Raw genomic sequence first — 27850 nt, forward strand, 5'->3', positions numbered from 1 at the left:
TGCTTCTTTGAGGAGTCTAATGTTTGTGGAATGCTTCATAGGGACCCCAACCAGAGGATTTGACCAACAGGTTACTGAGGAGTCTCTAGGGCCTTCTGTTCCAAGCAGGCAACCTGCTGGTGACAATGCCACAATGATTGCTGCTGAGGCGGCTCTGGTCTCTTCCAGGAGACCCAGTAGCAGGAATCACTTAAGTATCTGGAGCTACATAAAAGCTGCCTCTTTTTTTTTTTTTTTTTTTTTGAACAGGCAGAGTGGATAGTGAGAGAGAGAGACAGAGAGAAAGGTCTTCCTTTTTGCCGTTGGTTCACCCCACAATGGCCGCGACGGCTAGCGCACCGCACTGATCCAAAGCCAGGAGCCATGTGCCTCTCCTGGTCTCCCATGCAGGTGCAGGGCCCAAGGACTTGGGCCATCCTCCACTGCACTCCCGGGCCATAGCAGAGAGCTGGCCTGGAAGAGGGGCAACCGGGACAGAATCCGGTGCCCCGACCCGGACTATAACCCGGTGTGCTGGCACCGCAGGTGGAGGATTAGCCTAGTGAGCCGCAGCGCCGGCCAGAAGCTGCCTCTTACATCCACTGCACATCATGCCGTGGGTGAATGATTGGGCAATGCCAGGCTTCTGGGAAGCAACGTGCCTTCTATTTGCTCTCTGACTGCTCATAATAGTTTTAATTTGGGGATTGTCCCACCTCCTTGAAAGCTGTCTCATCTTTCACAAATCGGAATCCACTGCCCACACTGAGTCCCCATATTTATTTGCCTCCCTCATTGTATATGTTGCCTTCATGAAAATACTTCATGTCTTACTGCCTATGATGTGAGGGATAGATGAGAAATCCCTGAACCAGCTCAATTTCCTCTGAAATTCACCATGAGGTCAGCACACAGAATTTGGAAGGCAAGTATTTTAGCTAAAATTTAATAGGCATTCACACGCTTTCTCTTCCTTTTCAGAATCCTGGCTCAAATAGAACTTGAAATATAGAGCTATGTCATGGGCTAAGAAGATCATTTGTGGCATTTGTGGTCTGGTTGTAAAGTGCAAAAGGCCTCAACACATTACTTCCTCTTAGTTTGTTATTCTTAGTGTGAATCTCTCTCTCCCTGTGTTATGGGACCAGTTCTCCACGTGCTTGCAAAAACTCTAGCTAAGTTTTTGTTTGTCAGTTCACCATTTTGATTCTAAGCATCTGTCCAGACTTGTTGATTGTAGGAATGACAGCCAGCCATAATTTTCCATAAAGACACACCTTCTCTCTTTGGTCAGCGTAAACAAAGGTAAGCTCCTTCTGAAAGACTGAACTGAAACAGTCACAGGTTTGCTGTTACACACACTTCTGTTACCTTTAAGCACAGTAACCGGGTACAGAGTGAAACTTCCCTGTACCAACAGAGCGGCGAAAAGGTAGCTCACGTTGACAGGAGCAACATTGAGCTTTCAAATAGGAAGAGGGTGCATTTATTTTTAATATGAAACAATGAACTGTATTTTAATTGTGTGTTATTAGTCAAGTACTGCATAGGTACAGTAGAAACAAAACAAAACAAAACAAAAAACAGAGTACCCTTGCATAAAAAGAATGCTGTGACCTTTAGGGTATGTGATCTGCATGTTTAAAATGATTAACCCTGGACTCACAGGACATGTAGACTAGGGACATCCATCAGTCACAGGTCAAAATCATAAAATCTTCCCTGTCCCTCTTGCAAATCTCAAAACAACATCACAGCCAGACTATCATCAACCATAGCAGTCATGCTTGCAAGACACAGTTTAACTGTAATGACACACATAAGAGTCCCTTTATCACAGAGGTGCTTCCCTGAGACGTGTGTGTCTTCCTACCAATATGAGAACTGGCATTCAATTTGTAAGCACAGTGTTAGCAGCACATTTCAGTTGAAAAAATAATCTATCCAAAACTATGTCAGTTTCCACCAAAGCATAATTAATACAAATTGAAAGGTATCATATAGGTATATATAAAATACACTGTTTATATCTCATTCATTTGTTGAACATGAAGAATTTCTTGTGTGGATAGAATTTTGCCCAAGGAGTCAAGGTCAACAAAGGCTTAGGAAGTGTTTTGTGAGTAGTTGCATCACCAGGGTGCTGAGCAGCTGTTTCTGCCCAGCCTTCTTTGTATCACTTCTCCAGTGGATCCCAGCATACCACCTGCATACCTCCTGCATACCACCATAACAGAAATAAAAGACAAACAATAACAATCACTTAAATGAAGTTGTTTCTGCCTTCAGATAGAAGCTGAAGCCACTTCTGAATGAACTTAGTGTATTCACTGTGCCTGATTCCTACTTCAGAAAAGGGAAAAAAAAAAAAAAAAAAGAAAAAAAAAGAAACTTGGTTTGTAACCCAGAAAATCAAAAGGCGAAATGTAGGTTTCATGCATATTAATACTGATAGAACTGACTACCTAATATTATTACCTTCATACACACTAAATACAAGTGGTGATTAACTGATGATGTTGTTAGAATTGCGTATAACTAACCCTTCCTATATTGGTTTTTAGACATCAGAATCCATAGTAATTAATGAGGCATCGACGGTACTTACAGTAAGACCTGAACTCCTTGGCAGCTATGTCGTTTCAATAAATTTCATAACAGTGCTGCTTTAGAATGCCAAGATAGACTAGGTGCACATTGTTCATCTGTCCTTACTGGATTCAAACAGCATTTCCCCAAGCTGCTGAAGCTCACCCACAGCAGCAGGTCCAAGTGTCCATGTTACTACTGTTCCCTGAAAGTCTCCATTTAAAGATTCTGCATCCGGAAGACAGTTAACAACCACCAAGCAGATATCCCTGCCGCAGTCACTCCCCTAGGAATGGAACATTTTGCTTTTTAAAAAGAAAATCAAGGTTTCAAGTACAGGTGTTCAGACAGAGCTGGCAGATAAAACATAATTAACTGAAGCATTTGTGTATCCCAAGTAATTCAAAAAGACTGATTCATATTCTATCCATACAATTATCCGGTCATCAAGAATTAGATGAATTCAATGAATTCTCAGGGATTTCTACCACACAACAAATCATTTAAGATTATACAAGAGAGAGACAGAAAAATTAAATGCATTCTACAAAAGATGAGGTTATTAACCTCAAGTAACAACTGCTTGCATTAGAAGATTGCTTTGAGAGTCAAAAAACAAAATGATCCTTCTCCTTTGGAGGTGCTCCTTGTTTGGAAACTGAGGGCTTTTGCAAAGCTTACTTCTGTGGTGTGACTCCTGCTACAAAGTGGTATTCTTGCCAGCATCTAGCTTTCTCTCAGAGGCCTGGCCATGCATGATGTAGATTCACTGATTGGGGTTGTTTAAGGGAGAATTCCAGTAGAGCCCATTCATTACTTTAGCAAAACAATACATCTATCAGCATAGAGTTAATGGGCCTGAAGCTGCTGCTGAAAGGACATTCATTTGCATGATTTTGTTAACTCTTAATGGTTTCTCACATAATAAATGCCGGTCACGTGGCCTAAATTAGTTAGAAAAATTTCCCTCTCTTTTTGATCTATAAAGTCAACTGCACACATTTAAAAACACCTCAAATAAGTCATTTCATAGGAAGTTGTGATTTTTGACTACTGTCATTTCCTAAATTCTGTTTTGCATATTTTATCATTTGAGAATAAACTTGATTGTTCTACTTTTCTCAGTTTGGTTTACTCTAGGTATGGGTTTCTAATCGCCATTAGCCTCTGCTTCCTGTAGGGTGAGGAAATGCTCCTCCTGCTCACATTAAAAGATGTAAACACTCACAATATATGTTCACATTATGTTAGAACAGAAATCAAACCTTGCCTTGGTAAAATAATAATATAGCGTTTTGATTTTGCTTGTAAATTTCACATACAGATGGAACTGGTTTGAAATCTTTCTGAAAATCTTCATTACTGTATTTTTACCTATTATTTTAAATTAGAGTGTGTTTTAATTATTAATTTGGCATAAAGACAGATTCACTGGCAATCTTCAAAGTTGTTAGTACATGATATAAGGGAATTAGGATATCATTTAAATATTAAACATTCTAATTTTAAAAATTGCACAAATTCACATTAAGGCATTTTTCATATATCACAGAAATGTTATTTTGTTTCCATCACTGTAAATATATTGAGTTAAATTCTATTCAGTCATGTGAGACACATATCAGTGTAAATAAAGATGAAAAAGCTCGATGAAAAATAAATAAAAATCATAATTTCAGCTTCCAGATCACTCATTTAATGCAAATTAATTGTTCTTTAAGTAGTCAGAAATGCAGTCTGATTTGGCAATAAGAGCCATTACAGAGTTATAAAAGTCGACTGAAGAATTTTAGCCCAAAATGAATCTATCAAACGTTGGTCATAAACTCTCCCTACCTGGGAATAGGACTCTGGCATTCTTGCTTCTCTTTCTATGGGGTGTCTCAATGAATAAAGAATGATTTTATACTTTATTACACAACTTAGTTTCATTTCTAATTTTCACAATAAAAATTTATAAACATTGTAGGTAATTTTAGTAAGAAAGGACTTGGAGGAAGGAATATTGCATCCCTTTCATAGATTCTATAAACTCTTTAAAGTGCTCTAAAAACACCATAAGTTTGATCAGCAGCAAAGCATTAGTCTAATCAAAACCTCTCTCCCCCACATATATGTACATATATACACATTGTATATTAATAATTCAGTTAGTCTAACTTAAATGTAACATTTAACAGTTATTCCCAGAGGCTGTGCAAAGTTACAAATACTGTCTACACTGTATCATGGTTCAAGGCCACCAGCACCAGAATGGTTAAGATAGAACCAATCCTTGCATTAAAAAAATCAACCATGTATTTTGAATTTCTTTTGAGATAAAAAGAAATGATGCATACAGTGAGTCACCCAATATGCCATTCTGGGTTCTATAATTTTCTTTATCTAGAACAATTTCTTTTATACAAGGAAAACTAGATACCTTTAAATACTATTTTATCAATCCTGAGTAGAAAATATTTTTCAAAAAATATGATTTTTTTTTATCTTGGAGATTAATGTTCTGTGAGAGTGAGGCTTTTTGTCCCCACAGATGAATTTTGCAGTCTTTTCTCCCAGGAGCACATCGACAGCCCTGACATCCTGTATATAATGTATTCTGGGATGGAACCCCCAGCACTGCAGCTGTCATACACCTGACCATAGGGTTCTGGGAGGAGATCCTGAAGGTCCCATTACATTTTGGTCTTTTTTTTCTCCCACATCTTTCTAGCAACACCCAGTCCTTGAGCATCTTGCAAGTAGTGGCTGAAGTTCAGAACTTGAACTTCACTGGGAAAACCAAGTCCATTCCAAATGCAGCAATTCATCTTTTGGTGGGATGATTCTTGGTCCCCCATGGATAGGAGTGATACCTGGAAGAGTCAGAAGTAGAAGAGTTCTTTACAGTCGCTACAATCTCTAGTTCCCAGATTCAATTTCAAAAGCTATGGCTAGGCCATATGTATAAATAAATCACAATGAATAAAAATGCTTTTTATTAAACCAGGACATTTTTAGAAAGATATCTTTTACTAATGTTCACTGCCATTGGAGTCTTTCTCAAACTATAAACACAATAGGAACTGGTAAATCCATTCCAAATACCCCATACATTAAGGCCTATGCACTTTAAAATAATCATTTTATATGTTCACTAGACAACTGAGGAACTGAAGCAATGCAAGCTGATTCAATGTATATATTTCTGTTTGTTTTGTCTATCATTTCTTAATACATATTTAAAAATAAAATATTGCTGTGTACCCCTAAGTGCATTCGTCAAGATGATATGCTTGTCATTTACTCATTCACAGAACTCAAATGCTTTTATTCTTACAAACAACAATGTTAAAATTAAGGCATTCTAGGCTACATCCTTCTGCTAGGAACTAAACATCTATGTATGCAAAATCTCAGTGATCACACACTCCTGCAAGTGCTCAACAGAGCCTACTCTGGGAGCAGTTATGAGGCCAGCCAACCCTCTTGCTCTTTTTCATTTTCTTTACAGTGCTTCCTTCTCAACTCAGTCCTAGCTCCCCCTCCCAGAAGCTCTAAAATGAGAAATAGCTCATTTTGGTCAGGGGCCCTAGGTGCTACTTCTGTTACCACTTTATTTTGTGGCTGAGATATTCTTCCAAACCAATAGCTCATGCATTCCCCAAACTATTTCAACATTTCCAGAAATCCTCCCGAAAGACAGCTGGTAGATGAGACATGATCTCAGTCTGAAAACAGCACCTCGAAAGTCTCTAGCTAAATACAAGCCCTAAAATCTAAGCTCAAAATGTGCTATTATCTGCTCAAGCGCTTTAGTGAGTGGGGAAATGATGTGCGTGTAAGCTTGAAGGGACAGTGTTAAGTCGCAAATGGCCACAATAAAGGGATTAAGTATGTAATTCTCTCTGCAGGGTGCTTCGTTAAGATCACTTTCTAATTGTATGCAATAATGATGGTGACTATGACGATGAGAACTATAGCAGACCTGGGTAGACCCTTATAGAGCAGTGAGAACAGTCTTTCCCACTTCCAACCACACAGCCAGTACAGCTTTTCTCAACTTGTGTTCCACGTGCATGATGAGGAAAAGACCGAGGTAAACAAACACAGCCAGCAGATTTCTTTCCAATGAGATATCTCAGAGTGTTTAAAACACTAATGGATGTCAACATTCCTCCAAGATGGAAAAAAAATGAGGGCCGGCATTGTGGCACAGCAGTTAAGCCACTGCCTGCAATGCCAGCATCCCATAGGAGCACCAGTTAGAGTCCTGGCTGCTCTGCTTCTGACCCAGCTCCCTGATAAGGCACTTGGAAAAGCAGCAGGATGGCCCAAGGGCATGGGCCCCTGAAGCCACATGGGAGACCCAGACAAAACTACAGGCTCCTGGCTTCAGCCTGACCTAGCCCCCTCCCCCCCCTTGTTGTGGCCATTTTAGGGGAGTGAACCAGTGGATGGAAGATGCCTCTCTCTGCACCTCCCTCTTTCTCTCTGATTTTCAAATAAATAAATAAATATTTTTTAAATGCAAAAATGTACATTCAGAATTCCCCAAATACATTTAGTGATGGAAACATTATTTTCATCAAACATTTTCACTAAAGTATTTAACAATATTGGTCATTCAGTGGAACCTATTTGGGAAAATATATATTTTACAGATCTGAAATACTGTATCTAAATACTTTACATGTCTTATGATATTGAACATCCTTCATCCTTTGGCTGTGGGGAAATCATGGCAATACAAGCTAACATGATTTGTACCTACAGCTATGTGTATTTCTAGTTTTTGGACTATTAGGTATTCCTAAGCAAAACATGGCTTATTTCTTGGGAATTAATTTGGAACAGTTGTAAACAAGCAGTGATTTTAGGTACAATCAGCATTATTTTTACTAGTAAACTGTGAAGTGTCTTTCTCCTAGATGGGTTCCATCGTTGCTAATAGAAGCCAAAAAATGATGTGGAGTTTGTTGTAACAGTTATGATGCCCACATCCCATGTGTGAGCACCTGGGTTAGAGTTCCTGGTCTGCTACCAATTACAGCTTCCGGCTAATGCACACCCAGAAAGCAGCCTGTGATGGCTCAGTAACTCGGGTACCAGGCACTGATATAGTGGACCTGAACTGAGTCACTAGCATAGTAAAAAAAAATTGCAATGTGTCTTTAAAAAGTATAACTTTGTAGCTGGATTTTTTTTTAAAAAAAACTTAGTGGTAGTGAGAATTGAAAATAGATAACTGCAACTTCTAAAAAAAGATTTAAATAATTATTTTTTGATAGGAGAAAAAATAAGTGCTCTTCTAAGAGCTTTCCTGTGTTCTTTATATGCCTAGTTTTTCACTGATATTCAGCTGGTTTTCTAAAAAAAAATATTAAGACATTAATTGCCCTTTTATTCATGATCTTGACTCTCTGGAGAAATACAGATAAATAAAAAAAAAAAAACAATAAATGTGTTTGCCTCACTACAAGGCAAGAGTACTTGAAGTAATAACATGCTGATAGTAAAGAACAAAGACACTCAGACCATCCATGGAAAGCTGGATACAACCAGTCCTCCAGCAGGAACTGAAAAGTCAAAAACTTCTCCAGGGCTGGTGGGAGGAGAATAGTTGTGGAGACAGTAATGTCTATTAACAATATATCTCTGCAAAATGAGAATTACTCATCTTTTCTCTGCAGTTACAAGTCACAACAGAACTAAATTTACAAAGGTAGTATTTTGGAAATATATTATCAAACCAAATAAGCAAGTAGTTGAACAATCTCAGTGTGATTCATAAGAAAAACTCATTGAAATGGGAGAACAAAAAAAAAAAAAAAAAAAGAGAGAGAGGGACTGATTAGTCCTAAAAAAGAATCTCATTTTCATATAATGACCTTAAAGAGATGTTCTGCAGCCCTCTTTCTCTTAGCACGGGTACTAGTTTGGGGAAGACTTCTGAAATAATTTAAGCCACAAAATAGCTTCACTAGCTAGAAAGGAGGGCAGTTCCACCAGGCACCAAAGGCCACGTTAGAATACACTCCAGAGGACGATGCCCCCTAAGACAACCTTGAGCCATTCAGAATGTGGATGTGAATGCTTGCCATCTATCTGATGACTCAGCTATGAGAGGGCTCCTTGGGAAAGTCAGGACACAGCTCATGCACATTGGATACTGTCAATGCCCACATCCCCTCTTTCTTTTTCACTTCGGAGCCTGCTGGCCAGATCTCCAAGGCTAGTATCTGCAATTCTTTTCCTAAGTATTTCTCTGACCATCTTTACCCACCATGAGCAAGGTCAGAAACACCAGGAGTTAACACTTCCCGTGGGGGAAGATCTCAAACAACGACTGGTGAAGTTGGGAGAGAAATAACCCACCGCTCTCATTCTCTGAGTGGGGCAACTCAGGCACACGTTCAACACTGGCTCTTGGATTTCCCCAGTCAGATACAGTTACAGTCACCCACAATGGTAACTTCTTTGATTAGGAATCCTTTTTTAAATAATTTCTTCACTCCTCTACTATTGTTTCCTGGAGTCACCTCTCACATAAACCGACTGCTTTCAAATTATGCCACCACTGCCCAACAGCAAAACTACAGGAATCAAGAAGTGGTAGAAATTGAATATACTTTTATAATAGTTACATGAGAAGATCGTATACAGTCCTAGTTAACTGAGGTTTCTTACTGATGGTAAGCAAATGGCAGCACATAACAGTTTCCCACAAGCATATCTTAAAGAAACCGGAGTGATCCTTTATTTGATTGTATTTTTTGCTAACAAATGATATGTAAATACAGATTAGATTTCAAGGATGGAAATCTGAATTTCTAGCTCTTCTAGAATAGGACAAATATTTAATTAAAGAAGACAATTTGGAAAAGAAAACAATTTGGAAATACTTTTCCATTTAATTATATTCATTATTTTTAATGGGCACAAACTTGCTAAGGGATCACCTGTTTTAATTTCAACAGAAAATACAGCAACAGCCATGTATACACAAAAGATGGACAACATATGTTCTATCCAGTTGTATCCAGTCTAAGCAAAGATACTTCCTAAAAGTCTTTGAAGTGAAAATTTTCTAAAAACCTCTATAATCAAGGAAAGAGAAATCAGAACTAACATCTAGTCATCACGATTCATCTTTAACACTTGAAAGCAAACTCTGGATCTCACCTGTTAGATGTAAAATTGTAATAGCCACTTTCCTCTAGGACTTCTTCAATCACGGTCTAAAATTGAAAAAAGGCAGAAAATCAGGCCAGTATTGAATTAAAAGCAACCGAAACTCATCACGGGCATTGCAAACTACTCACCTGCATCTCTTCATATGTTATTCCTTCCTCTAAATCAAAGCTGGTGGGTAGACCTGAAATAGATAAATTATGGAAAGTCTGACATTTGGTTCATATCCCCTTAGTCTTTACTGACAATTATGACTCCAACTGCAGTGAAAACAGGTCAGGATCTTAATGAAAAAGACTTCTAAGCCAATTCCAGAGAATGTTGGCCTTGAATATTTAAATTCTGATTCTCTTCAACAACTGGCTGCTTTAGGCCAGGGCACTGCAAAAATAATATACAAAGATTTAGGGGAATTGCTCAGGGTATAAACTGGCCAATTAAGATAGAGAGAGAGAGAGAGAGAGAGAGAGAGAGTATTAAGGGCAAGTGAGGAATAATTCCAAACACAAAAGTAACCTGAAAGGGGTTGGCATTGTGGTGTAGTGGGCAAAGCCGCTGCCTGCAGTGCTGGCATCCCATATGGGTGCTGGTTCAAGTCCTGGCTGCTCCACTTCTGATCCAGCTCTCTGCAAAGGCCTGGAAAAGCAGTGGAAGATGGCCCAAGTCCTTGGGCCCCTGCACCCACGTGAGAGACCCAGAGGAAGCTTCTGGCTCCTGGCTTTGGATTGGGGCAGCTCCAGCCATTGCGGATGGAAGCTCCAAACCAATGGATGGAAGACCTCTCTCTCTCTCTCTCTCTCTCTCTCTCTGCATAACTCTGACTTTCAAATAAATAAATCTTTCATTAAAAACAAAAAGTAATCTGAAGAATGAGTTTTAAAAAATTATCCCTAATCCACAAAGAAAAAGTAAATATGTGCTAGAAAGAAAATAAATTCTTTAGGGAGGCAGAAATAGACCGTGAAAGACATCAAAGATCTGACCCTTTTAGATGGTTGCCTAGAGGGAAATGACATGCATTTAATCCCAGAAGACATGTTTGGTGGTTGGTGAGAATATGGTATTCTAGCACTTTAACCCACTCATGAGCAACCCAAACCAGTGTAGAGTAGCGTCCACTCAAATCAATTAACGCTGACCTAGGTGGAGCCCAGGAGTCGCCCTGCCACTTGGATAAAGAAAAGAAAATGGGTTAAAGGTTGAGGGTGAAGTGAAGATTTGTGTACTGGCAGCTCATTTCGGAAGCCATATTTAGAGGTGTCCCCCACTGTGCCTGCAGGCTCTGCTGTCTGTGTTAGCCCAGGGTGTCCGGCCATGGACCAAGCCTGGTCAGCTCTGGGTGGGGCAGCCAGCTGCCCTGGGAGGAGCTTATGGACTCCGGAGCTTTTGAGAGACTTGCACTGGTGTTCTTCGTTTCTTCAGCATTCCTGGCATAAGGAGAAATATGGCCTGCCGATGAACTTCCCTGTCCTGTAGAGGCTTTTCAAAGCAGAGGACTGCAGATGATATTTGATCTTGATCTTCTAGGTTTCTCAGAGACTACTTGAAGTGAAAGGCAGCCTATCTGGGGGTTAGCTTTAGCTCAGCAGTTCCAGACGCAGGGAATACAGTGTGATTCTTCCCACCATACCCTCCCTCCCGCCCACATTCCCACCCTTCTTCCTCCTCTCCTATGTTCCTAAATCTGTATATATGAAATGCCCCACATTTGTATACCTTAAATAAAATTTTTAAAAAGATGTAGGAAAAGTTTGATCATGAATCCTCGAAATACTTTTCTTAGGCAACAACAGAAGTGTAACATGTGTTTCCAAGCTGGCAAGATGGCAAGTCTTCATCTAATGGTGAAGCCTCACGTCTAGCCACATAACCATAGCTTACAGAGACACGAAAGTGATTCAGAAATTCCGAAATCTCAGAGTGACTGGGATGTTTCCTCTTAATACTTCATGTATAACGATGAAAGTTCCATTACACTGAGCCCCTACTACTGGTCTGGCACGCTTTGTTTAAGCTGGTCCTCGTGGTAACCCCAGGATGCACATACTATTCATTCTTTATTTTTAATAATAATCATTTCATTTATTCTTTTGTTTTCACTACCATTTTATAGGCAAAGGAATTGGAGTTCAGAGAAGTGAGGTAACTTGTCCAAGTTCAGCTACTAAATGGTGGAAGCAGGCATTCAGAATCCGCACCTTTAGGCCATGTGTTACACTGCCTCGCCTGGTGAAAAGTATATGAAAAAAAAACAAGTTCTGATGCAGATTCTTTAGGTAAGATTCAAGTTTCGTCCATTTGAACAGTTAAACGTTTCATTTCTGCTTTTTAATTTCCCTAGATGCTTTTGAGCATTTGATTTCCAATCATCAGAAAAGCAAAAGGAAGTAAAAGGAAATGCAATTCACACACACAGATCCTTCTGCTTGTTTATGGTATTAATAAATGATCAAGGGAGCTGCCACAATGGGGTGAGATATGTCTTAGGGAATTTCAAGATTCCTACCATATGTCCCTTTTAACTGTTGCCACAGGAAATCCAAAGAAGCCCTATTTTTCTTATCAACTGAGGATAATCTTTCAGGGATTGCTGTTGGTGCAGACAATATATTTCTTTGTGAAAGCCGGATTACCCATGCTGACGACCATTACCTGCGGAGTCTTTTGGGGACAGGCTTTTTCCATCGGATGAATGACGTAACAAATGGTAATCTGCTGTGAAAAAGTTGGGCTCAATGGGTTCTGGAGATCCCTGGGACAGCTGAAACAGAACAAGCAAAACCACATCTTATTTCACACTTGGGAGCAAATGACAGGAGACTTCTGCGTGGGGTTTTCCATTACCCTACGTCTCTGCACAGAAAATTTAGCACTCTGTGATTTTCATTCTGTGGTAAATAGATAAACATCTCCTTCCGTCCAAAAGAAGCTATAAATTGGAAGCAGGCAAATTACAGTGAGAACAAGTTAGACAATTCCCTGGTCACAAGGAAGAAAAAAAGCACTTTATTGCTTTATGAGAGCAAAATAAAAATGGATAGAAAAATAATAGCATGGGCCTAGGACATCAGGATGTTATTTTTATCGGGTGTAGGAGGAATAAAGTCCAATTATTCAACAGAACAGTATGTTTATTCCAAATCAGAGTCCTTTTTCATGTGTCTGCTTTGAAAAGTGCCTTCTTGTTTGACCAAGGTAAACAAGTTCCCTAAATATTTTTCTAAATTACTATTAATTAACATTAGCCTTGAAATATCAATTCCTATCAATTACCCTGAAGGAAAGAGTAATTCACCATATGATAGAATTTATTAAAATTCTGATTGTTCAAAGCCCTTCAATAAAGCTAAAAATTTTAATGGAATTTTAGGCTATAAATGGTTTTCAACCTTCTTTCACCTGTAATTTCAACTATTACTTGGTCTGGCTAAGTTTTAGATATTCTCTTAGTATATTTTAAGATGTTAATTCATATTAATAAATCAGAAAAAAATGGCACAATTTGGACTATGCAACAATAATTACCTTGGAGTCACAAATTCTGTTCTTGAGTTAAAATAAATCATTGTAAGTCACTTGAGAAGACAGGCAGCATATACTATGATAAAACAATGCACACTTACTCACACTTACTCTACAACCCTGAGATCTCACTCTCAAGGATTTACATGAGAGAAATGAAGACCTAAGTCCATCAGAAGACATGCACATGAATGCCCATAGCACCTTTATTTATAATAACTAAAACCAGGAAAAATCCCCCATACCTAAGGACAGAAGAAAGGATAGACAGATCATGGTGTATTCATATAATGGAGTTCTGCAAACCAACAAAAATGAACAAACTACGGATACTCACAACAGCATAGATGAATGAGGAACAAAAGAAGCCAAAAGCAAACTGCATGACTTCACCTGCATCCATTTTCATGATCAGGCCAAACTAACCAATGGAAATGCAAATCAGCATAATGATAACGTTGTGGTAGGCTGTGGGCTTCCACCAGGCAGCAGCCTCCTGCAAGGCTGAGAATGCTCATATATTGATGTAGGTGGTAGCTACTCAGGTGAATATATATTATGTGCAAGTTCATGGAGCTGTAAATATATTATACATTTATACCTCAATAAAAATATTTTATATTAGCAATAACAAACTTTTCCATCAATATACTTTTAAAAATATTTATTTATTTATTTGAAAAAATTACAGACAGAGGGAGAGACAGAGAGAGAGAGAGAGATTTTCCATCTGCTGGTTCACTCTCCAGATGGCTGCAATGCTGGGCCAGGCCAAAGCAGGAGCCAGGTGCTCCTTCCTGGTCTCCCACAAGGGTACAAGGGCCCAAGCACTTGGACTGTCTCCCACTGCTTTCCTAGGCACATTAGCAGAGAGCTGGACTGCAAGTGCAGCAGCCAGGACTTGAACTGGCACCCAGATGGGATGCCAACTGCAGGTGGCAGCTTTACCTACTATACCACAATGCCGGCCCCCATCAATAAACTTTTGACACTGCAAATACAAATCATTCATGTGTTTCTGGTCTCAATGTTGCCAACTACCTACTATACTCCAGAGAAAAGTTTCATTCTTGAAAATTTTATTTCCTTACTTCAGTGACAATTGATAAAATTAATAACCCATCTGTAATATGACAAGATTGTAAGACTGCAGGGGCTGGTGTTGTGGTATAGTGGGTGAAGCCATCCCCTGTGATGTTGGCATACCATATGGGCACCAGCTCCTGTCTTGGCTGCTCCACATCTGAGCCAGCTCCCTGCTCATACACTTGGGAAAAGCAGTAGAAGTTGGCTCAAGTGCTTGGGCCCCTGCATCCACAGCTCTTGGTTTCAGTCTATTCCAGCCCTGGTTGTTGCAGCCATCTGGGGAGGGAACCAGTAGACAGGAGATCTCTCTCTCTCTCTCTCTCTCTCTCTCTCTCTCTCCCCCACTGTCTGTAACTCTTTCAAATAAATAAATAAATAAATAAATATTTTTTATTAAAAAAAGACTGTAAGACTGCAATATCTTCTAAGTCAGGAGGATCTGATAATCACTCCCTCAATAATTTCTCATCAGGGCTGTGGAGTGTCATAGAATTAGGCATCCCTAAGCAGTCTGTATTTCTCACAACCTAGCTACTAGGTCACCCTGACTAAGCTGCTTAAAATGTCTAGTGATGCTTAAAATGATTTACAGGCATTACCTTTCAAATGATTTCAGATGGGATTATTTTCATATGGTTTAGCATACAAGCAATTTTCTCACTCTAATTATCAAAAGCTTATTTGCATTAATTATTAAGTGTATACATTGGATCTAAAGATTTAAAGTGTCAAAAAAGGGGGTAAATTGTGACCCAGAAAGGTCAAGACTACCACTTTAAGATGACAAGGACAGGTTCTTTTTTTTTATTTGAAAGTTGGAGAGATGGGTTTCTGAGGTTTCCAGTGCTTACACAGCATCAACAGTCTCCTTTACTTCAAGAACTGCAAATCCTCACAGCAGTGGGTCTTTAATTGAAGGCAAAACTGATAATTAATTAGCTTTACATTTGAGCCCAAACCTAATTATTTTCATTCTAGGAACACCCCAGAACTACTACTTTTCTGCAGTTTAGTTTCCAGTATTTGTTCGGCAAATTTTTTTGTCTCTGACGATGTGTTGGACGGGGTGCTTTATGATCTGAACAGGACACAGAAATGTCCTGATTTCTATGAGACTTGCAATCTGACCCGGAAATAGACTAATGTAAGTAAACAGCAAGATGGTACAATGAGTCATCAAATACGAAATCAGGCCGTGAGTTCTAAACCTGAGAAAGAAGGGTTTCATGGTTTTCAGAGGCTCTGCAGAGGAAACACTGGAGCTGAGTCTTTTGAGGATGAATTTATGTGGATGGAAGGAAGTGAAATGGACATTCCAGGTTAGGGATGGCGGGGGAGGCTTGAGGATAAAGGCTGGACATTGCATGCTAATGGTCAAATGACGATGGGTAGGACAGAGTCCGTATTATGGAGTTCGGGGATTCAGGATGACAAAAGGAAGACAAGAACCATTCATTAATTCCGTGAAGTTTTTTTAAAATCATCTATTATGTGCAATCACCAAAACAGATGGAAACACCATGGTGAGGTTTTTTGCTTTTATACTAACAGTTCTCTGAAGAAGGTTTCTCTCCCTTTCTGTGTGTGTGTGTGTGTGTGTTTGATGAAGTGTTCTATTACCCTGGATGCAAAGCAATGAAGTAATAGTTTGGGCTTGGGGACATCATGGTGAATGCTGGCAGACCATGGAGAGGCTCCTACAAATAACAGAGACTTGGAAACTAGATGTATATGGTGGATGATAGGGTAGGAAACTGGAAGCTATGAAGGTTTTTTAATGTGGTAATTTAAAAAACAAATGTTTATGAACGTTTGTGTGGCAAGATGGACTGGAGGATAAGAAGACCAACCAAAAAAAAAAAAAAGAGGAAGAATAAAAGTGTGACACCAATCACCAATGCCCAGGTATGTGACAAGCCAAAGAAGGAACAGGGTGGAAGACGGATAGCCTTACTATACAGTAGCTCCTGTTGCCTCTTACTGAATACCTAAGATGACATTCCAGCCACACTTGATATGCCATTGGTTCTTACAAGCTAAGGTAAGCCTTATCTCCACTTTACAAGGAAACTGAGAAGTAAAGTAACTTGTCGGGGTCGCAGCTATTAAGTGGTAGAACCATGGTTGTCTACCATGAAAGGTCAAGCCAAACCACCCACACTATGAAAATTACCCTGAGACATTAATGACTTAAGGAACACAACTGAAGTGTAGCAATGAGGTTTAATGACTGAACAGAAGGGAAACTGAAGCACCAGTGATTCTCATGTAGTCACAGGAAGGAAGGAGAAGGTGGTGAGTTGCTCTGGACCTGCCAGATGGCAACGTGACTGCTCCCCCAGTGGGTGACGACCAGGAGGAGACAGTGGGATGTCTTTAATGCAGTGGCCCTGCAGTGGGATGGGCTGAGGGGGGTCTCAACAGACCTGCCCCAGCATTAGATGTGGCCTCCCTGGTGGGCAGGGCAGTACCTCCCTTTCCAGCACGGATGCTCTGTTTAGAAGAATGGATAAAATATTCCTTCTGAACAGACATAAAAGTGCTCTCTTGCTCTGAACAAATATGTACAGTTACAAGGGCAACACTTCTGAACTAAACACATCAAGTAAATCTATGAACAACAGATGCTTCCCACTGTAAAAAAAAAAAAAATCACTATTTTGTGCAAGTACTGGATCGGTAATTAATTGGCCAGTTGGGGATAGAGTAGTTTTTAGGAAAATTCTAACTAGATGAAAACAAGAGAAACCACAAATGTAATTGTTATTAAATTTCTCAAACTACCCCTTCTTTTCCATGTCATAAAATAAGGCTATCTTTGCTGTGGAACAGCTATCGACATCATTTGGAATCTAATCAACTGAGGTAGGGCTCTGAAGGAAATGGAGTCCAACAAATGAAATTAGGTGCCAAAATGAGAAAATTCTCTATGTTCTCTTTCACTGAGCTACCCCATTATTAACATATTGCCTAATTTTTCATCTTCTCAAACCTTTTCTATCAGTTTTTATTTGTTTTTTTTTGGGCCATTTTGTTAACAGAAATGCTCATTGTTTATACTCAGGGTATTCTTAGATTTAACCGCACACACACTTAAGCAAGTGCACCATGATGGCACTCTGTCATCAGCCCCACCCCACTGCATCCCACCTCACCCCCACTTGGGCAGCAAGCCACCCCGAGGCTGCAGTGTTTACATTTCCACCAAGGACTGTGTTCCTTTTGTTTGTTCTTTTTTAAATTTTTTTAAAATTTTTGACAGGCAGAGTGGACAGTGAGAGAGAGAGACAGAGAGAAAGGTCTTCCTTTGCCGTTGGTTCACCCTCCACTGGCCGCCGCGGTAGGCGCGCTGCGACTGGCGCACCGCACTGATCCGAAGCCAGGAGCCAGGTGCCTCTCCTGGTCTCCCATGGGGTGCAGGGCCCAACGACTTGAGCCATCCTCCACTGCACTCCCTGGCCACAGCAGAAAGCTGGACTGGAAGAGGGGCAACCGGGACAGAATCCGGAGCCCCGACCGGGACTAGAACCCGGTGTGCTGGCGCCGCAGGCAGAGGATTAGCCTATTGAGCCACGGCTCGGGCCAAGGACTGTGTTCCTAACAGAACTGCAAAACAGAAAGTAAGCTGGAAGATCACTGTTCTGTGTTTGTTACAACCAGAAGCTTGTCCTCCCAAGACTTTGTCTCAATGAATGTGGTGTCAAAGGCAAAGAGTGAGTGGTGGCCTGCCCCACCTGGACAGGACAGCCTTGCACTTCTTGACTGCTCACACAGGTAAGCCCTGGGCACTGCTGATTCCTAGGGCCTCCATGGGGCCCGGCCAAAGGCGAGGCAACTATGAGGCTTGATTATTATATGCACACAGAGCCATGAATCAAAGTTGGAAGAGCTGAGCAATTTACCTGCCTGGCAAAGAATTGGAAGCCTGGAGTTAACAAGTGGATTGACTGTGTTAAGCAAGGTAAACTTGACCTTGATCATCTGCACTGCAATGCAAACTAGGAATTGAGAAGCCGTAGGAAGGTCCACGCGGACAGGAAGCGCTTCTGTGTGATCACCCACGTAACATAGGCGAAATGTTAGTAGGTCTCATCTAGGTCTTCCTACTCAAAGAATGGTCCATAGGAGGGCAAGCAACAGCATCTGGGCACTGATAGGAATGCAAAATCTTGGGCTCAGGATGCAACTGAATTAGGATAACTCTTCTGGCCTACTGGACGGCCTGTCTTTCTAATAAAAAGTCTCAGGACTGTCAGATACACCGTAAGTTCCCAGTGGAAAGGCACTGCATTCTTGTAAAGTTTTGCTACTCAAAGTGTGTGCCTGCGTGGCAGCAGCAGCAGCCATCACCTGGGAGCTGCTTGGAAGAGACAATTTCTTCCCTTCCCCAGGCCTACAGCTCAGACTCATATGTTAACAAGATCTCCAGGTGATCAATAGGCACTGTAAGTGTGAGACACACTGACTACCAGACCACTGTCTCAACCTCAGCAGCACATTGGAATCACCTGGGATCCAGTCCCTGGGGATTTAATCTCTGGGATTAACCGAGTTGTGAGGCCACAGCAGCATGAGGTTGAAAAGCTCCAGGTGATTCTAATGTGCAGCAAACACTGAGAACTCCGTCAAATCGGAAAGGCTGTGTGCTTAAATAGCCAGCTGCTTCCCACCTGGGGCCAGATTCTCGCTGTTTGTTTCAAGTATTGGTTTCAGTGGCATTTGTAACACACAGTGGGATGATTCTCAGTGCTTGCTATGTTAGATCCACTTGGGGCCAGGCTCCGCCAAATCCACATATACTTTTGTGTAGATTAGAAAAGGATATCCCCTTCTCCAGGTGGGGGCAGCCCCAGCTGATCCTTTCATCTGCACGCCCCATTCGAAGGGGTAGCTTTTCTAGAAGAGCAGTTTACAAAATGCTAATGCCCAGGCACTGGTCTGAGAGGAGCCTTGCGTCAATAATGAAAACAACAACAACTCTTCATTATAAAAAATTCCAAACATTTACACTGGTAGAGAGAACAATGCAATGACCTCCATGTATACCCACTATCCACTCAATCAGGACCAATCTTGTTTCATTTATTTCTCCCCCACTTCCCTGCCTACCCTGCCTTACTCCCAGGATTTGAAAAACAAATCCTGCACAACACATCATGCCATCCATGTTATTTCAGCAAAGCTCTTCAAAAAACAGAAATTCCTGGGACTGGTGTTGTGGTATAGTGTGTAAAGCTACCACCTGCAATGCCAGCATTCCATATGGGCACTAGTTTGAGTCCCTGCTGCTCCACTACCCTCCAGCTCTCTGCTGATGGCCTGGGAAAAGCAGTAGAAGATATCTCAGGTCCTGCCACCCATGCAGGGGACCCAGATGGAGCTCCTGGCTCCTGGCTCTTGGCTTTGGCCTGGCCCAGCCATCTGGGGAGTGAACCAGCAGTAGGAAGATCTCTTTCTCTGTCTCTCCTTCTCTCTCTCTCTGTAACTCTGACTTTCAAAGAAATAAATAAAATCTTAAAAAAATAGATTCCTTTTTTAAATAGTTTCAATACAATTATTCCACCCAAAGAGACTTAATATAACAAATACATAATCAATTGTTTAATTTTTCCTAATAGTATATATAAGTATGTATTTTAAACCTTTTTTAGAGTTTCTTTAAGTCAGGAGGAAATGAGTCCATATACTGCTAGTGGTTAATATTTTCCATAAGATGCTTTAGTCTTAACAGGCGATCCTTCTCTTCCCCACTTTCCTTCCTGCCCCCCATCCCCTCTCTTTGCAATTTATTTATTAAAAAAAGAAACTAATTTTTCCTGTAGAAATTTCCAGTCTGTGTTTTGTTGATCATCCCCATGGTGTCACTTAACAAGTTCTCTTGTCCCCTGTATTTGCAGCAAGTGGATAGCGAGAGCCAGAGCAGCAGGGCAGGGATTGGCAGTGGTAACTATTTTCATCTTGCAGGTCATATGGTTTCTGTCCCAATTCCTCACCTTTGCCCATAACACACAAGCAGCCACAGACAGTGCGTGTGTGAGTGGTGGTTCTGTTCCAATAAAACTGTTCAGCCAAACAGGCAGCAGGCCAGATTGGCCCAAGGGCTGACTTCTAATCTAGGGGCTTGATCTGATGTAGATTCAAGCTTTCAGCAACAATAAAGTGCTGTGCAGTTCCAATAGGTGATGTTTAATGTCTGTTTTTCCCTATTCTGGTGCTAGTACCTATGGGCAATCATGTCCAGATCCACTGGGTCATTATGGGGTGCAGAATGGTAATATTTTCATTCCACTGGCACGTATTGGCTGACCTGTTTCTATGATGGGAAACATCCCCTCACCAGATTTGTTTGCCCGGAGGCAGAATTAACATGGGGAAGGCAGAATAAATGCTCATTTCTCCTCTGGGAAACAATTTTCAAAATAATGAGTTGGTTACTTAGCATCTTTCAGAGGTAACCAATGAGAGACTTTCTTTAGTTTGGTTTTTTCTTTAGAATTGTTATGGACGCTTGGATTTAAATGGAATTTAATGCTTTCAATTCACTGTGGTTATTATTCTTACTGATGCTCCGAGCCAGAAGGAGCATCTGTAAGTTGGCTCTGCAGTCCTTGGGGTGCCCTCCAGCTGTCCTTGGTGGGACTCTGACTGCGCTGCCTGTATCTCAAGATATTCCAGTATAATCCCTCTCAGTCCCTGCTCTAGATCTGCTGTCAGCTATCCCTCAAAGGAGCCCGATTCAGCTGAATTCGTCTCCAGAACATTTTGGTGGAAATATTAGGAAATACATATTTTATAAGATTTATAAAAATTTATAAGATTTATCATGAATTTTTATTTATTCATATTGATGTTTCCGATTCTAACAAATCAGTCTCTTCTGTCTCACTTCTGGTTTCTCCTTCTTCCTGTGCTGAAAATCCTGGTTCTTAGAGACACCTCGTATGTTTTACTCCACCTGCAATTTGAGCCAAGACTGGACTCTAGACCACCTTGGGTGAGCTATACACAAAACAGCTGAATTTCTAAGAAAAGGGCTTTCCCACTTTTTGACTCTTCTATTAATCCCACTGAGTCTTCCTTCACTAAGAACTAGGCATAATTATCGCACAGTGACTCCTTCAAATGGGAGACGTGGGGTCCCTGGACTTTAGGAAATATTTCAGAGAGAAAGGTAAAAATCAGTGAATTTTATGAGCGGTCATCAATCACTGCTTTCACACCATGATGTGAGGTGACTGCATCAGTCAGAAGCCAACCAGCGTCTCCAATATGACTACACAGGGTATGAAAAAATCTACTTCTGAAGAAAAATCATTACTGCAAAAGATTACAACAGAAAGGGGGAAAAACAGATATTATAAATTCTCATTTAGGGTTAGATGGGGAGGAGCTTCTTCGTATAATCATATAGAAATATATGAATATTTTCTATCTATATCAATAAAGATTGGGCAAATATAGAATACCTTATACAGAATCCATATTAATGTAGGACGTGTTCTATTTTTAATAATTGTACATTATGTACCTACCACGTTGCTGGCACTGTGCAAGAACCCCCGGGGGAATCGAAGATGAGTAAGAGTCACTCACTGCCCTTGGGGAAAACAGACCCAAGGCAGATAAAAAGCCCCTTAAAATTCAACAAGGGGAGGGGAAGAGGGAGTCAGGCATAGAGTCATTCTTGACAAAAAAATGAAGGAAGTTTTTAATGGAAGCTCTTAAAGGTGGTCTTTCTCTCACGTCAATAGAGAAGGATAGGAAGGGTTTTAATAGCCAAGCTGAAGATTTCTTTGCACCTGCATCCCTGACCAGAAGCACACACACCATGATGGTGCAACCCAGTTTCATGGGGAGATGGCTAACGCCCAAGCCTCCTGCCAAGGAGCAGGATCCTACCTCTGTTGGTCATGGGCTGAGCTCTGGAGCTGAGTGCTCCCTCTTCCCACACTGAGGGTCCATATCCTCTGACCACCATGAGCTTATCATGTCAGAGAAGAGACCACAGCAATCTTCACCAGAGAGTTTAACCTAGCTGAAAATAAGGATAAGCCTCTCCCCCCTTGGATCCCCTTCCTGCTCCCCGGGAACCCTCTACCACCCTGTCAATCTCTGCTTCGAGGAGCAATGACAGAAGGCAAGTGTACTAACAAGAGGCGCTACCTGATGCAGAGGAAAGCAGATGAGGGGCCAGTGGAGGCAGTGGGGGTGGGAGGGGGTGAAGTTTAACAAAAGGAAATCTCTTTTCTAACTGGGGAGGGGGAGACAATGAGGGAGGGAAACCTACAGTAACAATAAGTGGGAGACTGGAAGGGAACGCGCCTTGCTGTAAGGACGGGCGCTGATGGAAAATCACTGCGTAGGGAGCGTCCCAGCGCCTTTGTGCAGCACACGGTGCTCAGCAGACGCTTTCAGCTCATAAAACTAGGCTTCTGTTAGAGAATGCTTGTGCACAAACTGGATTATTCTGAATATCATTTTAATAAGAATATAAAAACCAAGCAACATGTAATCTTTTCACGGCAGATTTGAGCTTCTGTCATTCTAAAATATATGTATTGGTATTCATGGTACAGTGTGTAAATATCATAAAATAAATATCGGCGGTCTCCTCTATTTCTGTTTTGATCTCCACCAGCTTTGTTTCTTGACTCTGTTTGCCGACACAACCCTCCCTAATCCCTGCTGAGGTTAGCTGGGGCTGTGTTTACCTGCAGCTCTGTCTTTCTCCCCATCTTCTTTGTGGGGAGGGTGTGTGTGTGCGAGCAGACACCGCTGACACAAGGCAACACTGCAGAAATAACACTGTTTGCATTTCTTATCATAGAACCTATCATATTTTCTGAATGATGAGGGAGCATATGTTTAATACTGGGTCCATTAAAGCAGAAAGGAACCTTTAGGGAAAAAATTGGCAGAATGACAATGCCAGGGTGGAAGTATGTGATGAAACTTTTCTAAAAATATGAAATTGGTGTGGGACCAGGTGCCTTCACCCAGGAGGGCCTGAACTGTTGTGTCTTGGGCCTTCTTGAGACAGCAGAATGGGGGTGCCTTCACCCAGGAGGGCCTGAACTGTTGTGTCTTGGGCCTTCTTGAGACAGCAGAATGGGGAGATGACGCCACTTCCAGAGGCTGTGTCAAAACAAGCTACCAACTAGAACAAAAGGGTTTCCTGTCTCAGAGTTGTTGAATAAAGGTAATCAATTTTCTTCCTCTCTGATTTAGTGATTTAACTTTTTTTTTTTTTTTTTTTTTTTTTTTTTTTTTTTTTTTTTTACAGGCAGAGTTAGACAGTGAGAGAGAGAGAGAGAGAGACAGGTCTTCCTTCCGTTGGCTCACCCCCCAAATGGCTGCTATGGCCAGCACTGCGCTGATCCAAAGCCAGGAGCCAGGTGCCTCCTCCTGGTCTCCCATGTGGGTGCAGGACCCAAGCACTTGGGCCATCCTCCTCTGCCCTTCCGGGCCACAGCAGAGAGCTGGACTGGAAGAGGAACAACCGGGACTAGAACCCAGTACCCATATGGGATGCCGGTGCTGCAGGTGGAGGGTTAACCTAGTGAGCCACGATGCGGCCCCAGTGATTTAGTTTTTATACATAGGAATAGAATATCTGCTAGCACCTAAAGTTCAGGGGTTGTAGAATGCTGTAAACAGAAGGGATTCTTGGAAACAATTCACTCCGCCCCAGTAGGTGATGGTAAGACAGCTTCTTCAAACTGGCACGTCTCGGTTGTCACCTTGTTGAAGACTATTCTAATAAAGTGTGGTGATGGAATTCCCCCAACAGAGGCGAAGCCATACACGTTTTAAGTTAAAGTTAGGGACTGACATTTATTCTTGGGAAAATACTATGAGCAGTAATACTGAAAGAACTATTAGTTACATGAGAATAACACCCACAAAAGTAAAGGTGCAAAAATTCAAGGCAAAGACATGTCTTAAGCAGTGATAACATCCTTGGATGGAGAACACAGCTTAAAGTACAAAGCCAAGGAGGTCTAAAATGTTACTGTTGTGACGTGCTTCTGTCAGCCAGAGAAACCTGTATACAGAATACCATACCTTTTTAATTTCAGATTTTAAATTACAAGGGTTGCTCTGCTGGCTGAAGAGGGATTTCTTGAATCTCTCTATCACCCTCCTTTTCAAATTGTGGTGCAAAGCTGGAGGAAGCTACAAGAAAATAAGAAAACAATCATTAAAACCAACTTGTTCACTGAGAAGGTCTTGGCGGGGGGTGGTAATGTAACAATATCTAGTCAATGGGACTAAATAAGAAATGTAAATTTCGCTCCAAATGAGTATATGCTGGAAGGTATTATTCTCTCTTTCAAAGATCTGCTTTATTTATCTTAGCATTCTTTCCCTGATTAGTTTTCATATAACTGAATCACTTATTAATTGCATGCATACACCAAATTTTGTCAACAATACCCTTGACCAGGAAGCATACTTCTTACTCAAGGCTTAGGTGCTTCCAGTGTGCCGAGTACCGTGCTAAACATGCCAGCCCTGGTCCTGAGAGACCTGTGCACTGGTAAATACATTCCTGCATGAAGTTCTTATCGGAGGCCTGCCTCAAAGTGAGACTGAGGAGAGATCAGATCCTAGCGACTAGTCTTATCCAGAAGAAAGAAAGAATGGATTTGTGTATATTATGGGCTGGCCTGGCTTACTAAGATTTAGGAATCAAGTGTAGGAAGTCACTGTAGAATCTTAGAAACTATGGTAATTGTGTGCAAATGAGGATATCAAAAGCCTAATTTGCAGTGCTTTGCAGGTAGCAGTTCTACAACGAAATCACAAATCTTGAAAACCCCGGGGAGATGAAACAAGGTTTGGGAGAAATATAACAGAAAATAAATAGTGTCAGAATTACATAAGGCCTTAACATAATGCTTCTTTTTGGTTAAATTGTGGAGAGAACTTGAAATGAGATGGGGAGGAACTGATGAGAAAAAAGCAGGTAGTTAAGTGGAAAGAAAACTATTGTAGCAAGTGCTCTCCAGACTGAAAACTGAAAGACTATAATTCCAAGCTCAGGTGGAAAGAAAAATGAATGTGTCAGAAGCTGTTACTATCCCACTTCTGCTGCATCTTCCAGGCTCCCTTACAAACTGGGGAGGGTGCCAGGGGACTATTTTTGGCCAAAAGCAATAACACAATTCAAAGCCAGAGTGCTTCCTCCCTTTCTGGCTTACCCTGCCACCAGAAACTTGGAGTCCACCTATTCCAGGTGGAGCATGACCACCTAGCCAGCCCAGCTTTGAGTGAATGAGTAAGCCTCTGGTGTACCAAGCCAAGGGATCTCAGGGTGGATCTGTTAGCACAGCACAACTGACCACATCCTGACTTATACAAGGACATGAACTCACTCAACTTCCATGAAACAAGGGACTATAACAAAAGGTCCTAGTAGAGCGAAAACAGCGTCTATGGGGCACACATCAGCTGATTTCACAGCCAAAGAAAACCTGATCCTAAACATGATAGAATGCAGGGCCCGTTAGGAAGTACTGTAATTATATAAAACAGAAAAAACAATGCAACTGGAAAAATGTTTTAAAAATGCATCTCTAATCCTAGTGTTTGCATCAAAGTAGCCTTAATTAGGGAGAAAAGACAATCAACTGCTCTGGAGAAACTGCTGCCCTTTGGTAGTCTTTGAAAGCTTATGTAGGTTGGTAGCAAAGAGCCTCTGCTGATCTCTTTTGATGTAAATATCATTGCTTCCTTTTTCCTTGCCTCTGATGTGACTCCTCCCTCCCTCTCCTCTACCTCCACTCCTAGAAAATAGCCATAGTTATTACTGTCCTTCACACAGAATGAAAGCAGGAACCAAAGTGTGGCCAGGGTTGGGACCCAGTGGGTTAGACCACTGCTTGTGATGCCAGCATCCCATGTGGCAGCAGTTATTCAAGTCCTAGCGGCTTGGCTTCTGATCCTGTTGCAGGTAAGTGTGCCCAGAAAAGCAATGGAAGATGTTCCTAGTACTTGTGTCTCTGCTGCCCACATTGAAGACTTTGATGGAGTTCCAGCTTCCTGGCTTCAGTCTGGCCCAGACCCAGGTGTTGAAGCCTTTGGGGGAGTAAATCAGCAGATGGAAGACCTCTCTCTCTCTCTCTCTCTCTCTCTCTCTCTCTCTCTCTGTATCTGAGTAAACCAGCAGATGGAAGCTATCTCTCTCTATCATCTCTATCTCTATCTCTGTCTCTATCTATTTAAGTATACCAGCAGATGGTAGATCTTTCTCTCTCGATCTCTCCCCCATCACCCCACCATTCAAATAAATAAATCTTATTAAAAATTATTTTTAAAAGATGCATGTGGGCCAGTGCTGTGGCATAGTGGGTAAAGCTGCCACCTGCAATGCCAGCATCCCATATGGGCGCCGGTTTGAGTCCCGGCTGCTCTACTTCTAATCTAGCTCTCTGCTGTGGCCTGGGAAAGCAGTAGAAGATGGACCAAATCCTTGGGCCCCTGCACCCATGTGGGAGACCCAGAAGAAGCTCCTGTCTCCTGGCTTCAGATCGGCACAGCTCCAGCCTTTGCAGCCAACTGGGGAGTGAACCAGCAGATGGAAGACCTCTCTCTCTCTCTCTCTCTCTCTCTCTCTCTCTCTCTCTCTCTCCTTCTCTCTCTCTGTGGAACTCTGACTTTCAAATAAATAAATAAATCTTTCAAAAAAAGATGTATGGAGGGGAGGAAGCAACAGGGAGAGAAAGGGTAAAGGGGTAGAGAGACAGAAAGATTTCTCAGCACTAGTTAACAAATAGTTGAAAGAGAAGGGAAATGAGTATAAATGACATTTGTGTATGTGAGAGAATAGCTGAAGTGGAGTGAATTTAACTTGGAGGAGAAAGAGACAATGAAGGGCAGAGATGTGCATACTTTTCTGGCAAGGTGATGGGTTGGAGTGGTGGGAAGATGGGAAAAGTGTCTGGAGACCTCTGGGTTTGAGAAATCCCTATTGGTGTGCACCAGAAGTTGCCACTTCCCCACATCAAACAGCAGGGGGCAGTGCTGTTCCAGGACAGTACAGTTGCTGCATATAGGACTGCACCCTGGGCCCTCAGAAGGAAAGGCAGCCTTGTCTGCCACAACAAAGTTTGGAAAGTGTGAAGTGCTTGTGGGCTCATAGTTCCTGCAAAAGAGACTTGGTCCAGTACTGGGAGCTATCAGTCCCAGATGCTAATGCAGACATTCTGAAAATTCTGACTATGAATTTAACATGATGAGCTTCCAGTCGACTTAGATTGCATTTATTGTTCCTCATGAAAACTCATGTGAGCAAGTTCACATTCGGTCAACTTCAGATTCATTTACAGGGCAGTATTAGAAAGCTACAGTGGAGCTGGCATTGTGGCATAGCAGGTTAAGCCACTGCTTGCAATGCCAGCATCCAACATGAGTGCCGATTCAAGCCCCAGCTGCTCCACTTCCAAGCCAACTCCCTGCTAATGCACCTGGGAAAGCAGCAGAAGATGACCCAAGTACT

The 27850-nt window shown here is 41.5% G+C and overlaps 1 protein-coding gene across 5 annotated transcripts in view; it reads right to left on the minus strand.

Moving 5' to 3' along the window:
• Positions 1-4256: 4256 nt before the first annotated feature.
• The window catches only part of NEK10 (NIMA related kinase 10), a 368558-nt gene continuing 344964 nt past the window's right edge, over positions 4257-27850 (minus strand). For 4 of the 5 annotated variants that reach the window (XM_062179356.1, XM_062179342.1, XM_062179364.1 and 1 more), the window contains 5 exons: positions 24415-24525; positions 12394-12502; positions 9873-9925; positions 9733-9788; positions 4257-5423 (listed from right to left, as the gene is read on the minus strand). In XM_062179356.1, the coding sequence (XP_062035340.1) occupies positions 5375-5423; positions 9733-9788; positions 9873-9925; positions 12394-12502; positions 24415-24525 (378 nt within the window). In that variant the 3' untranslated portion in view covers positions 4257-5374. The remainder of the gene's footprint in view (positions 5424-9732; positions 9789-9872; positions 9926-12393; positions 12503-24414; positions 24526-27850) is intronic. The other variant, XM_062179349.1, reaches the window with a different exon arrangement.

This window comes from Lepus europaeus, chromosome 2, assembly GCF_033115175.1.
Source record: "Lepus europaeus isolate LE1 chromosome 2, mLepTim1.pri, whole genome shotgun sequence".
Classification (NCBI taxonomy): Eukaryota; Metazoa; Chordata; class Mammalia; order Lagomorpha; family Leporidae; genus Lepus; species Lepus europaeus.